Raw genomic sequence first — 19,628 nt, forward strand, 5'->3', positions numbered from 1 at the left:
TATTAATAGATTTAATAGATATCTAAATGGTTGTGTTAGAAAAATCTCAAAAGGATATTGTAGAAGGACTTCCCTGGTGGCACAGGGGTTAAGAATCTGCCTGCCAATGCAGGGCACACGGGTTCGAACCCTGGTCCGGGAAGATCCCACATGCCACAGAGCAATGAAGCCTGTGCGCCACAACTACTGAGCCTGCGCTCTAGAGCCCGCGAGCCACAACTACTGAGCCCGTGTGCCACAATTACTGAAGCCCGCACGCCTAGTGCCTGTGCTCCGCAACAAGAGAAGCCGCCACAACGAGAAGCCCGCACAATGCAATGAAGAGTAGCCCCTGCTCACCGCAATCAGAAAAAGCCCGCATGCAGCAACAAAGACCCAACGCAGCAAAAATAAATAAAATTTAAAAATAAAAAGTTTTTTAAAAAGGGTATTATAGAAAGAATAAGAACTTTAACAGTTTTTTTCCTAACATTGGCTCTGTTCTGGCCAGTGGAAGCAAATTATAAAATAAATCTAATTTGCTGCAAGAGATAAAAACACAAGAGATACCAATTTATCCCATCAGATTGGCAGACTGAGTATGGACAGGAACACATGTGGGACAATGGGAACACCAGGCGGGAATGTGAATCAGTACCACCACTTTGGAAAGTAATCTTCAATATCTAGTAAAGCTGAAGATGCACAAACCTCATGACCCAATAATTCCACTGCTAACAAATACCCAAAAAGCTTCTCACACATGTCCACAGGAGACCTTTAGAAGAGTACTTAAGGCAGCACTGTTTTCTAAGAGGAAAAAAGTGGGCAGAGGGGGAGTACTGAACACCCATCATTAGGCAAATGGATGGATAAACTGTGATATATTCATGCAGTGAAAGAACAAACAGTTGTGGATATAACTGGATTAGAATTACAAGTCCCAACACGAATGACTCTCACAAATACATTAAGTAAAAAAGCAAGCTGGGGGCTTCCCTGGTGGCGCAGTGGTTGAGAATCTGCCTGCCAATGCAGGGGACACGGGTTCGAGCCCTGGTCTGGGAAGATCCCACGTGCCGCGGAGCAACTAGGCCCGTGAGCCACAGCTACTGAGCCTGCGCGTCTGGAGCCTGTGCTCCGCAACAAGAGAGGCCACGATAGTGAGAGGCCCGCGCACCGCGATGAAGAGTGGCCCCCACTTGCCACAACTAGAGAAAGCCCTTGCACAGAAACGAAGACCCAACACAGCAAAAATAAATAAATAAATAAATTAATTAAAATCACATGGAAGCTAGCAAACAAAAAAAAAAAAAAATTAAAAAAAAGCAAGCTGAAGAAGGGTATGGACACTATGATGACATTTTCACAAAAGTTTAAAATATGCCAAATAATATGCCAAATCTATAACATCTAAAGACGAATGTAGAAATGACAAACACCAAATCAACGTCATATTCATCTCTGAGTGGGAGACAGAGGACTACAGGGGGCTTCAGCTAAATGCATAGTTTTACTTCTTCAATTTATTTTTCATTATATCATCAAAAAAGAAAGAAAATTACTTCTTCCTGCCCTCACTTAAAAAAACCCAAATCTGCAAAGACCATGAGCTTGAAGGGAGTCAAACTGTTAGTCCCTCAGGACATGCACAGAACTCAGTCTTGCCCTGTACATTCTGGGGACCACCAAATTAGAATTACAGGGCAACAGTAACTAATCTCCATCAAATCTCTACCCTTCAAGCCTTTTTCCATACTGAATATGCGATCTTATCTAGATGTCAACATTTTCTATAAATGGTTATTGGTTAAATGTCCAACAATAAAAGAGTAGTTAATTAAAACATGGCACATCCACTCAAAAGGATATCAATAGCTCTTTAAAATAATGGTTACAAAGAGTATGAAGTAACACAGAAAATATTTACTAGCTATAATGTTCCTTTTTTTTTTTTTTTAAGAACAAGATTTGAAACTGTATTTTCAGTACTATATAGAACCATAACCAGGACCTGGGAACAGAGCTTTGCCCTGTGGCACAATTTAGGTGGTGCAAACATTTTATGAGCTTAGAGGACCCTTCAAATTTTTAAGTTCTACCCCTGCCATCTTCCTCTCCAAGGTGGGGAGCTTGCCCGACCCTGGGCCAGCAGAGATGGATGAGTTACCCAGGACAAGACCCTCTGTGTGCATAGGCCACCCTCACCTGCCTTCATCCTTCTCCCATCTGACCACCAGGGGCCCCTCTCTGCAGGAACGCATGCTCCCTTGACTTGTGGCTACCTTCAATGCTATTTTCCTACCCAACCCCTGCGTCAAATCGCTAAAATTGTTCTATAGTGTGAAGAGCCAGTATCTGCGTAAATGATGTGTTTTCAGTAGTAAGAGGAGGAAGAGGGCTGTGCAACTGAGGCCAGGGATGACTAATTCAAAAGCCAAAGCATTGATACAAGGTCAAAGAAGGACCACTGGTAATAGCAGGAACTTTCCATAAATTAATAACAGGGCTCAGACTGGGGGAGTGCCTCCGAATTATGTATGAAGAAAATGAAACAGCATAAATAAACACACCCTGTCTCCTTCTTAAGAGGCAGTTCCCCTCTCCCTATATCTGGCCGGAATTTTGGAGAAGGGATGAGCCATCTTTAGGAGGCAGGAGATAGATGGGCCCCTGGGCCAGACAGCTGGTGTCTGTCAAGTGGAGTAAAACTGTAGCTTTGTTCTCACCCAGACACTCCAAGGACAAAGCTAGTGGCAGAAGCTGAGTTCTGCTAAAGTAAAGAGATAAGGTGCCCATTCCTGAGGTCAAGGAAAACTTCCCTGTCTGCACATGCACAGGAAGGCGCCTTGGGGGTCAAAAAGGGAGGGGGTGTCACCCCATCATAAATGTGGAATGCACCCACAGGCCTCTGCGGAGGGATCCATCTTAGCAAAAAGTTGCGCACACATCTTGGGGGGGGGGGGGGGGTCCTAGGACCAGTCAGGTGTGAAAAAAGAAACGAGATAATTGGCCAAATGTAAACAAAGACCCGGAAGGGCTGTCCCCTGTAAGTGATTTAAATCCCCTCTTCACTGCGCTCCATTCAGGACTCCCACATTCCTCTCCAGGTGTGTATTTCTGCCTGGCTTCTCACTTCCCGCGCTCCTCATTAGAGAGGACCTCTGTACCCTTTCTCTCTGGGTGTGTATTTCTCCCTTGCTTCTGTCTTAAATAAACAAACTGCTTCTCTGTGTGCTCTCCCATACGTTGTGCTGTGTCTTTAATAATAAACTTTGTACCTGTTTTTACAGTTTTTGCCTCCTTTAAACATTCTTGCTTTCAAACGGGGGAAAGAGCTAGGGCCAATCTGCTTCTAGCCTCTAGCCTTAGAGGCTGTGTAAGGCCTTATAACCTTCCTTCCTTAGGAAACTTACCCAGATTTCCCTCAGATCCACCTCATAACCATAATGCCATCTACATCCCAAAGTATGGGCATCTTTACACCAAAACGTCCCTCTCTGGACGCGTTAGGTCAACGGCAAATGAAGCTTACCTGACACAGCCTGATAGTTTTTTTCAATAGCACATTACCCCAGCAACCCAGAAATCCCTCAGCCATCCTGGAGAGAGTGTGGCAGGGGTTCCTGTACTAGAAATACTATTATAATAATATTTTTTTAAACAGTGGAAAGAAATAAATCAAAACAATGGCCCTGGGTACATTCCTATTCTACTTTTCCTTCTTTTCAAAATACTTCAATGAGTATGCTCTTTTCAAGACAAAAATTTAAGTGAAAACTTCTCGCATAAAAGAATGAACCAATAAGAAAAGACACACAAACAAACAGAAAATGCAGAAATTGCCCATTTCTAGCTATCAAAACCAAAGAGACACGACTGATTCTGGGTGTAAAAGACTCAATGGTTCAGTTAAAGTAAGTTTGCTGTTAAGTTTTGTTTTACCGTGGTTAAACACACATAACATAAAAGTGACCACCTTAAACATTTTTAAGTTTAGAGTATAGTATTAACTACATGCACCTTGTGGTACAACAGATCTCTAGAACTTTTTCATCTTCCACAACTGAAACTCTGTATCGACTGAACAACTCCCAGTTTGCTAATTTGTACCCATTCCCTGTGGGCACATAATGAGGCTTGAGCCCAGGACCCTCGTTAAAGCCCCCGTGGAGCCCTGGATTGCCCTTATATCAGGCCCGGGGCTGCCATCAGCGGGAGCCACAAGCACAGCATTCCAAACAGCTTTGGCTCCAGGGAGAGTGTGAGTCCTTCCCCCACCCCGCCACCAACAGGGTCCCAAGGCAGATATTTCCAATCGCTTTTGTGGAAATGGCCTTCAATCCACCTTGCAACACTTGTGTCCTTTCCGCTCCACACTAGTGCATTCACCAGGGGAATTCTGTTGATGGTAGAAAGGTGAAGGGTGGCTGTATTTCTAACCCGTAAGAAAACGAACTTCAAAATGTTCAAACCATTTACAGTGGCCTTGCAGTCAGGGCAGGGGCTGCTGCATAACTGACGGGATCCTGTAAATCTGCAACATACATGTGGCCTCCGACAGGTCCAGATGGATTCACGAGTGGGCTGAAACCATCGGGACCCCTGGAACCCAAGGAGCGGCCACCGATGTTGCTCTAATCCACTCTGCACAGCTTGGAACGATGCTAACATTTTTAGGAGAATCCCTGCAAAAACAGATTGGTTTCTGTTCCCATCTATTAATAACAGCTATTTTGAAATGCTATTTAAATCTTCTATTGTTAATTTGAACTTTTCGTGGGTTCTGTCTCCCCAGCTGAGCTGCGGTGGGGCAGCAGGGACTACACACCACGTGGATCTGTAACCCCCCTGAGACGGGCGCGGTGCCCCTGCACAGATGCTCGTAAACAGTGGTTCATTTGCTTGTTCTACTTTGGTAAGGCCCATCATTTTAATTAGTGAGTGGCTCTGCCCAAATGATATATCGCTTGCTGACTCAAGGTGCCTTCCAGCCGTGAGCTCTGCTTCAGGCTGCCCTGCAGTGAGCACGGGCGCTCACCCATGCCCGCACCCACACCAGAAGTGTGTTCGTATTACCTTTAGGGTGTTTTATTATGATCCACAGCTATATTTGGCAACTTTTCTTTCTAGCATTAGAGAAGACACATTACCAAATGGTAAAAAAGGAATCTGCCGAATGCACCAGCTAGAACAGAAAAAGTATTATTAAAAACCTGCGTAAACTCTCTCCCTCCCAAACTACCTACACCCCCCGATGCATCCAGGATAGTACAGAGGAGGGGAAGGCATGACTTTGTATACTCACGCGGACACAATGCTAGTCGTGACTTTCGGGTTCACACCCGACACCAGTCTTTGGCTGAAAAGCTAAGGATTGGGGCTGGGAAGAAAGATCCAGCCTCCTGTCTCTGCCCTTTTCCTCATACATGGCGGGAGGGGCCTGGACTTCCCTGTCGAACACAGGAGTCTGTGAGAGACTCTTTTATCTGGGGTTAACGACTTGAGTTCAGCACATTAATATTATAACTATTTTAGAGAGGGCAGGGGAGGCCTCCTGAGCTCTTCTAGAGATAATTAAAAACGGGGGGAAAAAAAGAAATCTGAAATAAACAAAAAAACAAGCTGAAGGCACCAGGGGTTTCTGAATAACATCTTCCCGGTGAAACAATTTTAAGAATTCCATAATGCAAAAGCAACCCCCCTCATTCTCTCCCACATAAACACGCTTGTTATTTCAGCCCCACTCAGCTGAGCAGCAGAATCTCTTGCCTTCACTTCGGCAGCTACTTTGTCCAGAGATGTCACTGGCACACAAGCATTCTCAGGAGAGAAAGAAGGCTGACCGTAGCCAGCAACTGCAGGCACACCTCAAGGAGGAATACTCCTGTTCCTGTAACTTCAACAACTCACTGCCCTGCGGTCGGATTGCTGACCTCAAACACCAATTTTGCCTTAACAGACTGAAAACTTCAGGCCTTTTGATGTTTATCAGCATGTTCCCAGTAACTCTCTTGCTGTAGCAGAAAGGTAATCAAATAAACCATTTTATTATCACTGATGACTACGTTTTTACAACACCAAGATCTACCGACCCTCGGCGGCAGGGAGAGGGGGGGAATCAAAAAAAGCCCACCGAGCAGTACAAAGCCACTGTTTTAACCTTTTTTCACCTGCTTTTAGGTTAAAAACCTATGGGACATGAAACCACATCCAAGAAGTCAAAAAATAAAATAATCAATCTAGGGAGAAGGAGGAAAATAGAAGAATTATTAAGAGAAAGGAACAGGCAGAAAGAGTGAAGGGAGCATGGAGGAAGGGCGGCAGTGCTGACGGGAGCAGAGAGAGAGTCGGGGGGACAATGGAGAGGAGAGGACAGGTGGCTCGAGGGCTCGAAGGGAGAATGTGAGCCTGAGAAACTGCCCCTCACACATTCAGCTGCTCACTTGGGGTGTGAAGAAATAGATGGGCCATTTTTTAATATGCTGTTAGGTTTCTCTCTCTTCTTCTTTTTTTTAAATCCAACCTGCCCTTTCTTTGTCTTGACACATATACACAAAGTTAAGATGTCATCGGGGGGAAAATCATTTATTCCACTTACAACATGGAAATACCTTTCTGAATTACCTATCGTTTTGCTAACGGGCCCTATTTTGAGCCAACACCTACCTGACCCTCAGAGTAAAGCACGGGTCTCACGCCTACCACCACGTACGGCACGCTAGCAGACAAGTCTAAGGTCAGCCTGCGCATTCGCTTAATGATTTTAATCAAGTCATTTAGTCCAGTCAACAAATATTCACTGAGCCTCTGCAGGGCTGAATAAGACACAGTTCCCGCACTCAGGAGCTTCGATTCAATAGGGAACTAGAACAGACAAGCCACCGCGCAAGAGTGAAGAGGCTGGTACGCCGCCAAGCGGTGGCACAAGCCAGGCATGGCCTCCAGGCAGGGGCAGGATCAGTTTGAACTGGGCCAGCAGGAAATGCATCTGAGAAGCAGTCATTCGAGCGGGCTATTCAAAGGGGTGGGTCAAGTAAACGCAGGACAGCTTGAGAAAGGGTGGAGGGAGGACAGAGCAGAGGAAGTACTGACCAGTGAAAACTACCGCACACACGGATTCTTGCTGGTAAGCCGTGATAAACAGTTGCCAACACCACGGGCGGAGGCCGTGAGTCCACAACAGGAGAGACAGGAGGAATGGCAAGGAAGGGACAAATTGAAGGAGACTGTGCAGGGGGCACTGCAGCACTCAACAGCCAACTGGATGCAGGGGTGTGAAGAGGAGCAAAGTCAGAATAACCCGAGAGAGCAAAAGCAGGTCACACAGAGGATGACGACAGCACGAAAATCATGACAGATGCACCGAGAGGGACATGATGTCTCTCTCCCCTGTGGGAGGCTTTCCTGATGATGGATAACCTGGACCTACCCCGAGAAAACTCCAGACAAACCCAAGTTAAAGGGTATTCTACAAAATAACCAAGCCTCGCCCTTCCAACGTGTCAAGGTCATGAAAGACAAAGAATGACTGAGGAACTGCCCAGAATAAAGGAAGTTAATGAGGCAAGACAACTAGCACAGTACAAGACCCTGGACCTGGATCCTGGACCAGGAAGAGGCTTTTTTTTTTTTTTTTTTTTTTTTTAAGATTTTTTCCTTCTTTCGCTCTAAAGAACATTATAAGGACTCTTGGTGACACCTGAATAAGGTTTGTAGATTGGAAAATAGTACAGAATCAATGTCAATGTTTTGATTTTGATGTTTGTTATGCAAGAAAATGCCCTTGTATTTTTTAGGAAATATACACTAAAGTATTTGAGGGTGGAGGTAAAGGGGCATCATGTCTATAACTTACTCTGAAGGTTCAAAAAAAAATCACAACACATGTATGTGTGTGTGCGTGCATGTGTGTGTATGTGTGTGCGTGCATGTGTATGTGTGTAGAAAAAGAGAGCGAATGTGTGAGAAAGAAAAAGCAAGTGTGGTGAATAGTTATTATTTATAGAATTTGGATGAAAAGTATATAGAAATTATTTAAATGATTCTTGCAATTTTTCTATAAATCGGAATTACTTCAAAATAAAAAGTTAACGGGAAAAAAGATTAAGGAAGCTAGGATTAAGAGCTGTTTAGAGACAAAAGAGCTGGGCTTCTGGGTATTAAATTCTGAATGGGATTCAGAAAGCTGGAAATGGAGGTTTGAAGGCGTCTGGGGGGGCTGAGTAAAACCTGGTTAAAAGCAGAGCTCGAAGGCAGATTGCCAGAGCTCCTCTCTCAGTTCGCTCCTTAACAACCAGCAGTAGTAACAATTGCTTAAGTTATTCTCATTTCTCTCTGCTTCAATTTCTTCACTCCATAACAGCAATGATAAGGCTATCTGCCTCACAGATATGGAGCGAGGATTGAAGGACATGATACAAGCGAACCACGGTGCCCCGTGAGGCCCAAGGTAACTGTCCATTAGCGACTAATGTTGGCCCTGAAATGGGGTTGATGCTGGGAGAAGGGAGGAGGCCAGGAAAGAAAAAGGCCCAGGACAGGATCTCACTGAATCTCCCATTCAGAAGTCAGGAAGAGAAAGGAGATAAGTGAGGTCTGAGTTGCCCCTGAAGAGCCAGTGACAAGGAGATGCGGAAAGAGAGGCTGGGGAGAAGGGTGACCGCCGGCAGCAGATGCGGGGCAGAGACCAAGGAGCAGGGGGACAGAGTACGGGCCTCAGCTCTGCAACCTGGACACCTCTGCTGGAGCCCTACGCGACAGCAGTTTCAACAGAAAGGTGGGGCTGAGGCCAGAAGGAGTAAGTGGGCAGTCCGAGGCGGGAAACCTGAGGACAGTTCAACAGAGGAGCAGGGTGCAGAACTGCACTGCCCAATCCAGCAGCCATCAGCCCCAGGTGACTATTTCAATTGAATTTAAATTAATTGAAATTTTACAAAAATCAGAAAATTTAGTTGCTCGGTCACACTTGCCACATTTCACGCTCTCAGCAGTCACATCTGACGACTGGTGACTATATGGCTACTAGTGACAATACGGCTAGTGACCACCACGTGGAACAGCACAGATACAAAACATTTCCATCACTGCAGACAGTTCTCTTGGATGGAGCTGGGACTCTAGCACAATTTCTTTTACTATGAGAAGATGACTTGAATATAGGGTGGAGTGAGGGCTGGGGCAGAGTAGGGAGGGACCAAAGAAATTAGAAAAAGGGAATAACAAATGGAGCAAGTTCCCAAAAGAGGCAAGGAGGAAGGGGAAAAGTCCAGACAGAGTGTGCAACACATGTGAGTTAATCTTGGGTAAGGGACTGATAGACATTTCCTTCCTCAGAGGAAGGAAATAAAGAAGGACAAAGATGGGTAAAAAAGAATGCTTGGGGTGGTGAGGAGGGTACAGTGGGAACTTACATTAAAGCAGAAGGCAGTAAACTCCAATGTAAACATCCTTAATCTCGTGAATGAAAAAAGGCTGTCTCCAGAAAGGAAACTGACTGGAAGTTTAAGGAATGGAAAAGTCTGCCATAACCTCTAATGGAATGCAGCTGGGAGTTCATAAAAGATGGATTTTTTTTTTTTTTTCATAGAAAAGTAAGACCTAGGTGAAATTAGAGCTAGCATAAGTTTACAGTGGAACCAGTGCAAAGGTCTTTGTGATAACTTGGCAGACTGGGAGAAGGAAAAGCAGATGATGAGGGTGATTTTGGATTGAGGACTGGAATATGAGAAGTCCAACATGTTAAGACAAAGGATTCTGGGATTCTGGACAAAACCGAAATGGCTGGAACGTATACACTCCAAGTAAATAAACAGAGACATAAAGGGATTGGAACAGTAAGTGATTAAGGGACCAGAGTCTTCAGTGACAGTTAGTCTGGTGCAGTAAGTGGAAAGAATCGGCGAAGCAAACTGACATCCAAGTTCCAGATCTTGAAGGTGGAAAAAATTCCCATGACTAAACAAGTTCAAGAAGTGAGTGGCTGAAGTAAAGTAGAAACCAAGGCCATAGAAGTTGATGTTGAGGACCTTGATGAACTTCAAGATCAGTGAATTAATAGAGCCTCAACAGTGATGCCAAAATCACCAGCAAGAGACAAGGTAGAGAACAGAACCAAGTTAGTTGTTGATGTTTGTTTCTTTGTTTGTTAATTTTTTGGTAGCATCAAGTGAAGTGATTCCCAAACCTGGGAGTACATCAGAATTACCTGGTGAACTCTCTTTTCCCTCCCCTTCTGTTTCCTTCTTTTTGGGTTTGTTTTTAAAATAAAAATGTTTAGGTCTTGCCCACCTGATGATTCTAATGTGGTATGTTTAGGAGAGGCTAAAGAGCTGCATTTTTCAAAGTGCTCCAGGTGACTCAGAGGAGCCACCAGGTTTGGCAAGCACTGATTCAGAAGATAAGAAGGAGGGTATGGGGCATAAGCAGACAGCATGACGTGTAGTGAGAAGACTCTGTTAGGGATGGGTTAATGGTCTGGAAGCAGCACTGAGAAGCAAGGGGAAGCCCAGTCCCTGCACCGGTTGAGATGGGAGAGGGCTGTTCTGAGGGAAGTTGTTCACTCAGGCTCTGGAGCTAGGGGAGGGACAGGTGATGGACTCAGCTGCAGCAAAATGAAAACAAAGGCATGTGGCTGCAGGATGTAAGAAACAAGAGACTGCAAGGCAGGTTGGAGACACACAGGTTAGCAGCCTGCAGGACAGGAGGCTGAACAGTTTGTTATTGAGGGATCCAAGTGTAATGAGGTGTGATTCATTAAAGGGTTTGTAGGGCTTAGTGGCTGGATTCTTGGGCAGTAAGGATTTTTCTATCTGAACGCTATCAGATTTCTAATATGTAAACCATTAAAGATTATTAAACCTTCGGGTAAACAAGCTTGCAGAAGAAGCTTATTCATTAACAGTGAAAAATCTGTCTTCCCAACCCACATTTTTATACAGATGAAATCAGACTGGAAAGAATATCAAGGTTTGCTTTGGAGCAGAAAGACAGATGGGGCAACCCCAAACCCGTGAGAGGGAAAGGGCATTCCCTCCCTTCCCTCTCCCAGAATGAGGGAAATTTATGAACTGAGAATACAGAAAGGGGCCCCAGCCAATGTTAAGAACAGAAGAGGTGACACAGATGACCGAGTCTCAGGAGCACTGTTACCCTCACCCGCCCCCCCACATCCCCCAATGGGTAAATGCTAGGGATGTTTCTCAGTAAAGAACATATTTACTTTCACAAACCCAACTTATTTAAAGAGCAAGCTGCAAATGTTCGCCCCTACTTCTGAGAGAGCTGCACTTCTGTAGGTTCAAATCTGCTTACTCCTATTAAATAATTTCTAACACTGACATACACAGACTTTAAGACGAGGGCGTGAGCGCAGCCAGGCACACACGCACGCGCGCGCACACACACAACCTCGTGCATATTGAAGAAATGACTCACTTCATTTGCTGCTGCCTGCCACTATTCGGTTTTGATTCTACCTGTTCAAATACAAAGTTTCCTATTAGATTAACTACAGGAAAGAACTCAGGAGTCTTAACCCTGATTTTGTGCATGACTTTAGAGCACTCAAGAGGCTTTAACCTGGGCATCAGGAGAAGCCACTCTCTAATCAGCCACTGCTTTCTCTCCATAATCTTTCACAAAACGATAACATATCTTACCACTTTGAGAGCCAATTAATGGAAACCCCTGGTAGAATAAACAAGGCTAAGCCTCGTATGTCCTGTTACCTGCAGTACTTGGGGGCCCCTTCTCAGCTCACCGTAAGACGGCACAACAGCACCCTGGAACTTCAAAGAACCCGAGCCCCTCCTTTTAAAGATGAGAAAGGGGTGGGGAGGGGGCAGAGAGGTGAACCCCCCCAAGGTCACTCTGCTCTGAGTAACGGGACGGCTGACTTGGCACTGCCCCCTGGTAATCTGTGCTCCACCCCAGCTCCCCCAAACAGTCCCTCGGGGCTTCTGCTGGCTTGCTAGCATGCAACCTCCCCCGGCCCCCGCAAAAATGCAACGCCAGTCGCGCTCGGTGCCCAACTTCATCCCTTCGCGTCAGCATGCAGTTAACCCTCCGGCCGGCAGCAGGTCACATGGGCCACGCTCAGCTCTCTCTCCCCCGAGCCCGGCCCCCCGGCGGCCGCCCCAAGGTCACCGGCTGGCCCGGGGAGCTCCCGCCTCGGGCGACGGGAGACGGCAGGGCGGGGGCCAGGGGCGCGGCACTCACCGGCGCGGGGGGCGGGCGCGCCGCGGCTGCCCATGTCCTCGCCGGCGCGGCTGGGTGCGGCGGCCGCTGCCGCTGGCTGTGCTGGGCGCCCGGCTGCGGGCCCGCGCCGCGGGGAGCGCCGTCCAATCAGCGCGTGCCTGCCGCCTGGCCCGGCGCGCGGCCCGGCCGGGTTCGCGGCTCCCGGGGGGCGCGAGCCGCCGCGCGCCGCCCGAGCGGCTTCCGGGCGCGTTGCCTGGACGCGGTTGCCGTGGCAGCCCGAGCTGGAGGCTTTCCCCGCGCCCGCGCCCAGCCCCGCGGCACCGCCCCTCCTCCCTCCGCGTTCCCACACCCAAAATAGCCTCTCCTCCCGCTGCTGTTTCCCACCCAGCTCGCAGCCCAGCGGCTCGGAGTCGGCGGGCGGGGATTTCGCTTATTGGAAAATAAGTCCTGTTGTAGGGCTGGTTGACTTGAAGAGAGGGGTGTTGAAATGGTGCCTGATTAAGATGATAGCCATGGTGCCTGCCCTGTAATTCTCTTCAGAGCCCTAGCATCCGTTATTTACCAAACCTCTTTCCCACAGAAAGCGTTATTATCTACCCCCACCGCCTTCCAAATCGAGGAGAAGTTATTTTATGAGGCCACCGTCTGGGAAACAGCTTGCGCGTTGACGCCCCACCTGTGCAGCGGAACTAACTAACCCTCGAGGCGGCCAAGTGTCATCTAATGAATCACCTTGACACCGGCCACTGGGACCAAGGATCCGGTCTCATGGCAGCAGGCACGACGCAAGAAAGAAAGAACTGCTACCACCCCTCTTCTTCACATGCCTTCCTCCTCCCTTCTGCCTCACCCGCCTCCTAGGGCGTCCTAACTCTTTGCACCTTCCTCTCAACGTGCATTCTGAGCAGGCTGCACACGCCGATCCACTCAGAAATTTGCTTCCTCTCTGTGGGCGGGATGTAAGCAGAGTTGGGGACCCCCACCTACGCCCACCTCCGGTTCATACCTCTTTCCTGTCGCTAGTATTTACCCAGGAAGGGTGTTCCTATCCGTCTCCTCCACCAGCCATAGCCTCTCCAACCCAGGGAAAGGGAGGACTTGGTAGAAAGACTCTGGGCTGTGGAGTTAGGCTGAGTTGTTCTGGAATCCTCTCTCCAACAGTTACTTCTATGTGGTCTTGGATATTCTGTTTCCATACCTATAAAACGGGAAAATATCCCCACCAAGGGCTAATGCATCCATAACATTCAGTGAACAATGCTTATTGGATGCTTGTCAAATTCTAGAAACTGTGCATACACAATGGTGAAAAAGAAAAAGAGACACGAATCTCTGCTCTCATAGAGCTTACAGCCGGAAACACATCAATCAAATAACCACAGACAGCATGAAACTGACATTGTGATAAGGAGAGTGCATGACCTTGTGAATTATGTTGTGGAGATCTGACCTAGGAGGATCCCTTTAGCTCAGTGATTATTCTTTCCCTTCTTCCCTTTGATTCCCACTGCCTGGCACATGGTACGCACTCAGTAAATGTATATGGAATTGAATCCTATGTCATCCTGATAACAGTATCACTCAGTTTCCCACTGACTTTCTCCCACTGAAAATATATTTGAAACATACATAACTCTCTGCTATGTCTGGAAAGACGTGCAGGTCTTACGGGAAAGTACTCATTCAAACCCAGAGCCCACCATCAAGAGTCCCAAGAAAGGTTCAAAATGTTTCTGGCCTGTCCCCATTGGGTTGCCTTCCAGAGTGTAAGGTGTGCATCTCAGATGGGCACATGAAAGTCCCCTCTGCCTCATTTCTTCCACCACCACCCCCCCCCCGCCCTTACTATTCCACTCCCTCCCCTGGTCCCAGCTCCATTCTGCCACTCCCCCTTGATTCAGAGCTGCAGGGCACCATTCCTGGCTTCCTAGGAGAATGGCAGCAATCCTTATAACCCTCAGAGTAGAGCATATGTAAAACAGAGGAAACTCCCTCCTGTACTTCTGCTGGCCTTCAAAGCATAACTTTATGCTGTAATTGCCACAAGACTCCATCACTCTCAAGGGTAGAGAAGAAGAGGACCTGGTAAATGAGGGCCCTTGCTACGTATATATACCATTTCATTCTGGCTGACTTTAATTTCCTTTAAAAAAAATCATATCAATTAGCATAAATAGAATCCAAAATTTTAAAAGATTCATTAGTAAGAAGACAAATAATTGTAGCTCTTGCAAACTCTGAATTCCTCAATAGGAATCCTGAAGTTTCATAGTATAGTAGAGCCACGACTTCCCACTTCTGACCTTTTCTTCCCCCTTGTTCAGGTGACATGTTTTGAATCCTGAGGAGACACAGTGCACAATGATTTAAGCCTACCTTAATTTTTTTCCAACTCAAACTATTTCTGTAGGATAAATTTCAAAGAACTATCTGTTTTTCCAGAATTGTTTGATTGTGACTCATTACAGGAAATGGATTTTTTTTTTTTGCATTACTTTAATTTAAAAGCTATGATGTATCACAAATTATTTAATACTGGCACAGATTAACAAAAATAGTTTCATCAAAGAGAGCAATTTTATAAACTTGATGGTTGTCATACTATTCAGCAACCAGTTATTAAATACAAATAACTAGTGCAGTGTATTTTGCTAGACGCTGTGGAAAATTTTTTTAAGTGATTTATGGCACAGCTGAGGGGTTTTGTTTGTTTGTTTGTTTTTTGCTGTTGCTGTTTGGCTGCACCGCACTGCTCATGGGATCTTATTTTCTTGACCATGGATTGAACCGGTGCCCCCTGCAATGGAAGCGTGCACTGGACTGCCAGGGAATTCCCACAGCTGAGTTCTGGTCCTACCTGTGTCTCAGCACCACCAAAAGTCACGAAGATACAATATGCGGGGCTTCTATGAGGCCAGTGAGCTGGCTCATCTAGGGGAAGGTCAAGGGACTGTATAGGTCAAAAGTGGTATTTGTAAAAAGGCTGGAAAGCAGGTGGACCAAGAATGTGGTGAGCCCTGCAGGGTGGTTAGCACTTTATCTCTAACTAAGGCTTGTTACTCAGTGGGGTGTCAAGATCCATTGTGAGGTGTGTCACACAGTGTCACACAGTGTTCTTCACCAATAATAAGGTGCTAAAAGATTGACCCACAAGCAATGGTCATATATAGGAACCAGAAAGAGGAAGAGGGTTCCCACAAAGGGAACAACGAGGAAGAACCAGAGGTTAGGGACGTCAGAGAAGCTCCAGGTGGAAAGTTTGGTGACAAGTGCCACAGAAGTCAAGAAAATTTAGTGAATAGAAGGTCACTGGTGACCTTCATGGGTATTTTTGAGTGATTGGACTGCTGTGGGTTAAGAAAAGACTGGCTGCCAGAGAAATGCAGGAGGAGGTGTGGGTCACTCTTTAGAGAAGTTTGGTAGTGCAGGGAAGGTGAGAAATAAGGTCAAGAGAGAGGTTTTTAGTGCTAAGTGAACATTTTCAAGATAGAAGAAAATACGTTTTGCATTTATATGTGCTGTTGGAGTCATGAAGAAACGGAGAGCACAATACCTCATTTTGCACTGACTAACTCAATCTAAATTCTGCCACTAATTTCATCATCACCATATCCATTTCCTTTTAAAAAATCTTTCATCAAATAAGAGAAATCTTACATTGAACAAAGGTGGGGTTCAGACCTTGGGACATTATTCTCTTAATAATCAGTTAATAAAATATGTGTTATTCTTTATGGCTTTTCTTTGGTGGTTTTCTTTGTTGATAATAGTAACATCTTAGAATTAAGGAAATCCCTTGTTTTCCTCTTTTATATATAAAAATAATGGATTTTTCACATGTTTTGAGTAAACTGTAATTGACTTATCTGTTTTTGCTAACAGCTTCCCTTCATGTGTTGGCTAATTCTCTCAAATATTATGTTTTGCTTATGAATTTGTTGGTATCTATCCATCTCACAAGGGTTTTTTAAGTAATTATAATTAGGGCACAACCAGCAGGGACGCATAAAGTATTGGAAGACTCTTCCTAGTAGTGCAGTAGTGTTAACTTAGGAGGTGTTATCTATGTCTTAACTTAGGTAATTGCTGGTGTACATAGCAGGGCAAAGGCAGCCTGGGTTGTGTTGAAACAGCAAACAACTGAGCCTTAACATAATACTACTCACTAGAGAGTGAAATCTGGAATAAAGGAGGATTTATCCAAAGAGTTTATGGCCAGAAGTTCTAGAATAACCTTATAATTAAACTGATTCATCCAAAACCCATTTCATTGGCAAGGGGAGGGAGCACTGTAGAAAATTCCGTTGCACATTGATTTTTTTTTCCAAACTGATGCAAAATATTTATTCCAAGTTAGTTATTTTATGCAGTAGTTTCCCCCCTCAACAGACTCGTGATAACCATATCTTTTAAATCTGTAAATAATGTTATCAAAATAATCTTAATCTTTGAGATCTCACAAAAATGTATATTTTACAATCCACCCTGAATATCAAGGCTGCAAGAATAACACAACATTTCCTATATCCAAATATTTTACAGCTGTACCCAGAAAGAAAAAAAAAAAAGTGAAAAAACCATATATGCTGGGTTAAGGGCTAACGTTACCTGAGCAGCCGGAAACAAAATAAAATATCCAAATTATTAGCATTCATTTAATACAATTATAACTTCAATAGTCACTTTGTCATTGACAATGACTGCTTGAGCACAGGGGTGAGTGCCCCAAGGGCTGGTAGTAGAAGCTGCTGCTGCAAACCTGTGTCTCCTCCTCTCTGCCCTGCCAGATCCCACTTGTGCATCGCGCCCCATATATACTGTGTGTATGTGTGTGTGTTTTAAAAATCTTTCCCACCACACAAAGTTCTCTTAAGCAGATAACAGGGAAGAACAACAACAAAAGCTAAACAAGCCAATCCCTCGCTCTCTCTTTGGGATATGATTATTTCCCTTGTGCATGAAGTATTCAACAACAACATAAGAAAAAGAAAAGGAAAAGAACGATTTCTTCTGTATAACCCCTAAACACACAAGCTGAGTTTACTGGGTCAGATTTAACAGTAAGCATTGATATGCCTACTTCCAGGCATCGTCATCAGATGTTTCACTGCTACTGGTTTCCGTGTCATCTGAGTCCTCAAACTCTGCTTTACAAGTGTTTCTCCAAGGGGAGAACAGGCTAGAACTTTGGCTCTGCAAGAAGCCATTCTTCCCAAAGCCATTTCTTCTCAGCTCCTCTGTCTTCATGTGGAACTCTTTGAGCTCATCCTCTGTGAGGGGAAGGCAATTCTCATCATTTTCAGGATACTCCTGCCATCCCATTGCTTTCAATAACCTGTGCTCTGCTTCCAAAGAGTGAGAGAGGACCTCCCCTTCGTCTTCTCCGGGGAGAGCAAGACCATTCTGATGACAGCCTTCCTGTCCATTTTCTTTTGCTTCAGGTGTGCTGTTGTCCTCTGATTCCTCCAGCTTCTCACAGTCTCTGCTCTCTGAGAAGTCTCCATTCCGGTCATCCTTCAGAGTCTTCAGGAACTCGCTCTTCCTGTCAGGAGTTCGGCGGGTCAACTTGTTCAGACGAGAGGAGCTGATCTCAATTGGAGGAGTGGTGCTGGCGGGGACTCTCTTTGGGAGAGCTTAAAACTATACCCCCAGCCAGTACTACTGGTTTGGTAACAGAGATTGGATTGGTAAAAGCAGACTCCTGGCTAGAGGAAAGGGATCCTGATTTGTGTTCCATTCTGTTAGCTTTCCACGCACTGGGCTTGGATGGAGGTGGTACAGGCTGAGGAACCAGGTTCTTATAGACACTTGGAACCATGGTTGACAATTTGTTTCCATTTGCATGGTGAGATCCTGGTGAGGTGAATGCAGCAGAGAAAGCAGCAGCAGGTTCTTCTTTGGAAACTTTTTTGATGACTAGCATTTTGGAGGGCTGCTTGGCACTAGGTGGGTTTTCCCACACTCCAGAAGGGGTCCCAATGGGTCTGCATGGTTGATTCTGTTTGCAAGCTTCTGGATTCAAAGAAGGAAAGTCGTCTTCTTCAAACTGCAACTTTTCCACCTTATCATCTTTCTTCTCTTCCCTAATCTCTGTAGGTGGCTCTTCCTGAAAGGCACAGCCTTTCCGGGAGTGGAAGCTGCCATTCCAGTGGCGATGGTTCCCTGTGCCACCCCACTATGCTGGCTCATGCCGTCGTGACCTCAGGAAGAGCCGTGCCAACCGGATAGGTTCCCTGTGATTCCAGCATATGCTCCCTTAGAGACACCAGCGTCCACGGAATCGTGGCGGAATAGGGAGGGCTGGTGCCAGGAATCTCTTGTCGTTCGTAGAGGTCCATTGTTAAAAAAGCCATCAGAGGAATTATGTTGACGACGGCTTACTCCAAGTCTACCATCTCCTCGGGGTAGGTGCTCTCCGTGTTTTTCGAAGGTGGCCGTAGGTGACTTAGCTGACTGTGGTGTTGAGAAATTTAGCCAAGCAGGAACAAAGTCATGCTGCACCATTTAGGTCCAGTGTCTCTTTTCAACAAGGTGAGGCATCCAACCTCATGGCCAGGATCCCAGAGTGTAACCTCTGTGGTCCTGTTTCCTGACCTCCTTGAGTCTGCCAGCTGGATTTCCACGAGGTTCTCTTGTTAAAATGGTACTTAAAATTAGGCTGGCCAGGAGCAGCACACCTTATGATGAAGCACAAAGAAGCCAGACTCTGTGTGGATCAATTTCTCAGTCCCCTCAATTGCTCACCTTAAACTATCTAGATCCTGACACATTTCCAAAAGGGGAAAGGGGAAGGAGGAACATAAAAAGTATTTGTTACATTTAAAAAATGGAAAGGGGAAAGAGCTATATCAATGTTCACCTCATTCAGCTTCCTTGAGTGATGGCCCTATGATGTTGCTTAAATAGATAATACATGGACATTTGCACATTGAATGCAAACACTGTTCACAGAAAGGTCATAGCTTAGAAAGACAGATGGAGTTCTGTTTGGGCAAATAATGTCACTGAAATGATAGATCAACAATAAAACACTGAAGAGCTATAAAAGATCTTCTGAGCAGTCAACTCTAGTAGCAAAACATCCACATTACAAAGCCCTTAATTTACAAATCTCATTATTCTTACACAGCTGCTAAAACTAGTGTGCAGGTATGTATTTATATTTGACTTATCCTTCAAAATCTAAGAACATAAGAAAGCTTGTTTAAAAAAAAAAAAAAATCAGACAGGAACTTGATATGCTTTTCCCTCCGAAGAATAGCAGTTCTCAAGGCAAATTTCTTGGTATAAAGCTCTCAAATGTTTCTTCTATTTCTTTGGTCTTCACTATTTATAAATTCACAGCAAAATCAAAACAAGTAGAAAGATAGGGCTTAAGGAACAGTCATGGAGAAAGTTCCAAAGTGAGTTTTTCCTCTCTTCAGTTTTCTGTATTTCACTCGCTCTGCCCC

General features: G+C 45.4%; 2 protein-coding genes across 5 annotated transcripts in view; both read right to left on the reverse strand.

Moving 5' to 3' along the window:
• The window catches only part of FAM81A (family with sequence similarity 81 member A), a 78,565-nt gene extending 66,263 nt beyond the window's left edge, over positions 1-12,302 (reverse strand). The window contains exon 1 of one of the 4 annotated variants that reach the window (XM_059913158.1): positions 12,199-12,302. The gene's annotated coding sequence lies outside the window, so the exon portion shown is untranslated. Of the gene's footprint in view, positions 1-5,287; positions 5,408-12,198 lie in introns of those variants that run through there. The other 3 variants (XM_059913159.1, XM_059913162.1, XM_059913160.1) reach the window with 3 other exon arrangements.
• A 4,890-nt stretch (positions 12,303-17,192) lies between these two features.
• LOC132360445 (vasculin-like protein 1) lies at positions 17,193-18,839 on the reverse strand. Its single transcript, XM_059915524.1, is given in 3 exon segments — positions 17,193-17,793; positions 17,795-18,351; positions 18,354-18,839. Coding segments are annotated over 3 exon segments (1,425 nt in total). The 5' UTR covers positions 18,682-18,839; the 3' UTR covers positions 17,193-17,253.
• Positions 18,840-19,628: the final 789 nt, after the last annotated feature.

This window comes from Balaenoptera ricei, chromosome 2 (assembly GCF_028023285.1).
Source record: "Balaenoptera ricei isolate mBalRic1 chromosome 2, mBalRic1.hap2, whole genome shotgun sequence".
NCBI classification, from domain to species: domain Eukaryota; kingdom Metazoa; phylum Chordata; class Mammalia; order Artiodactyla; family Balaenopteridae; genus Balaenoptera; species Balaenoptera ricei.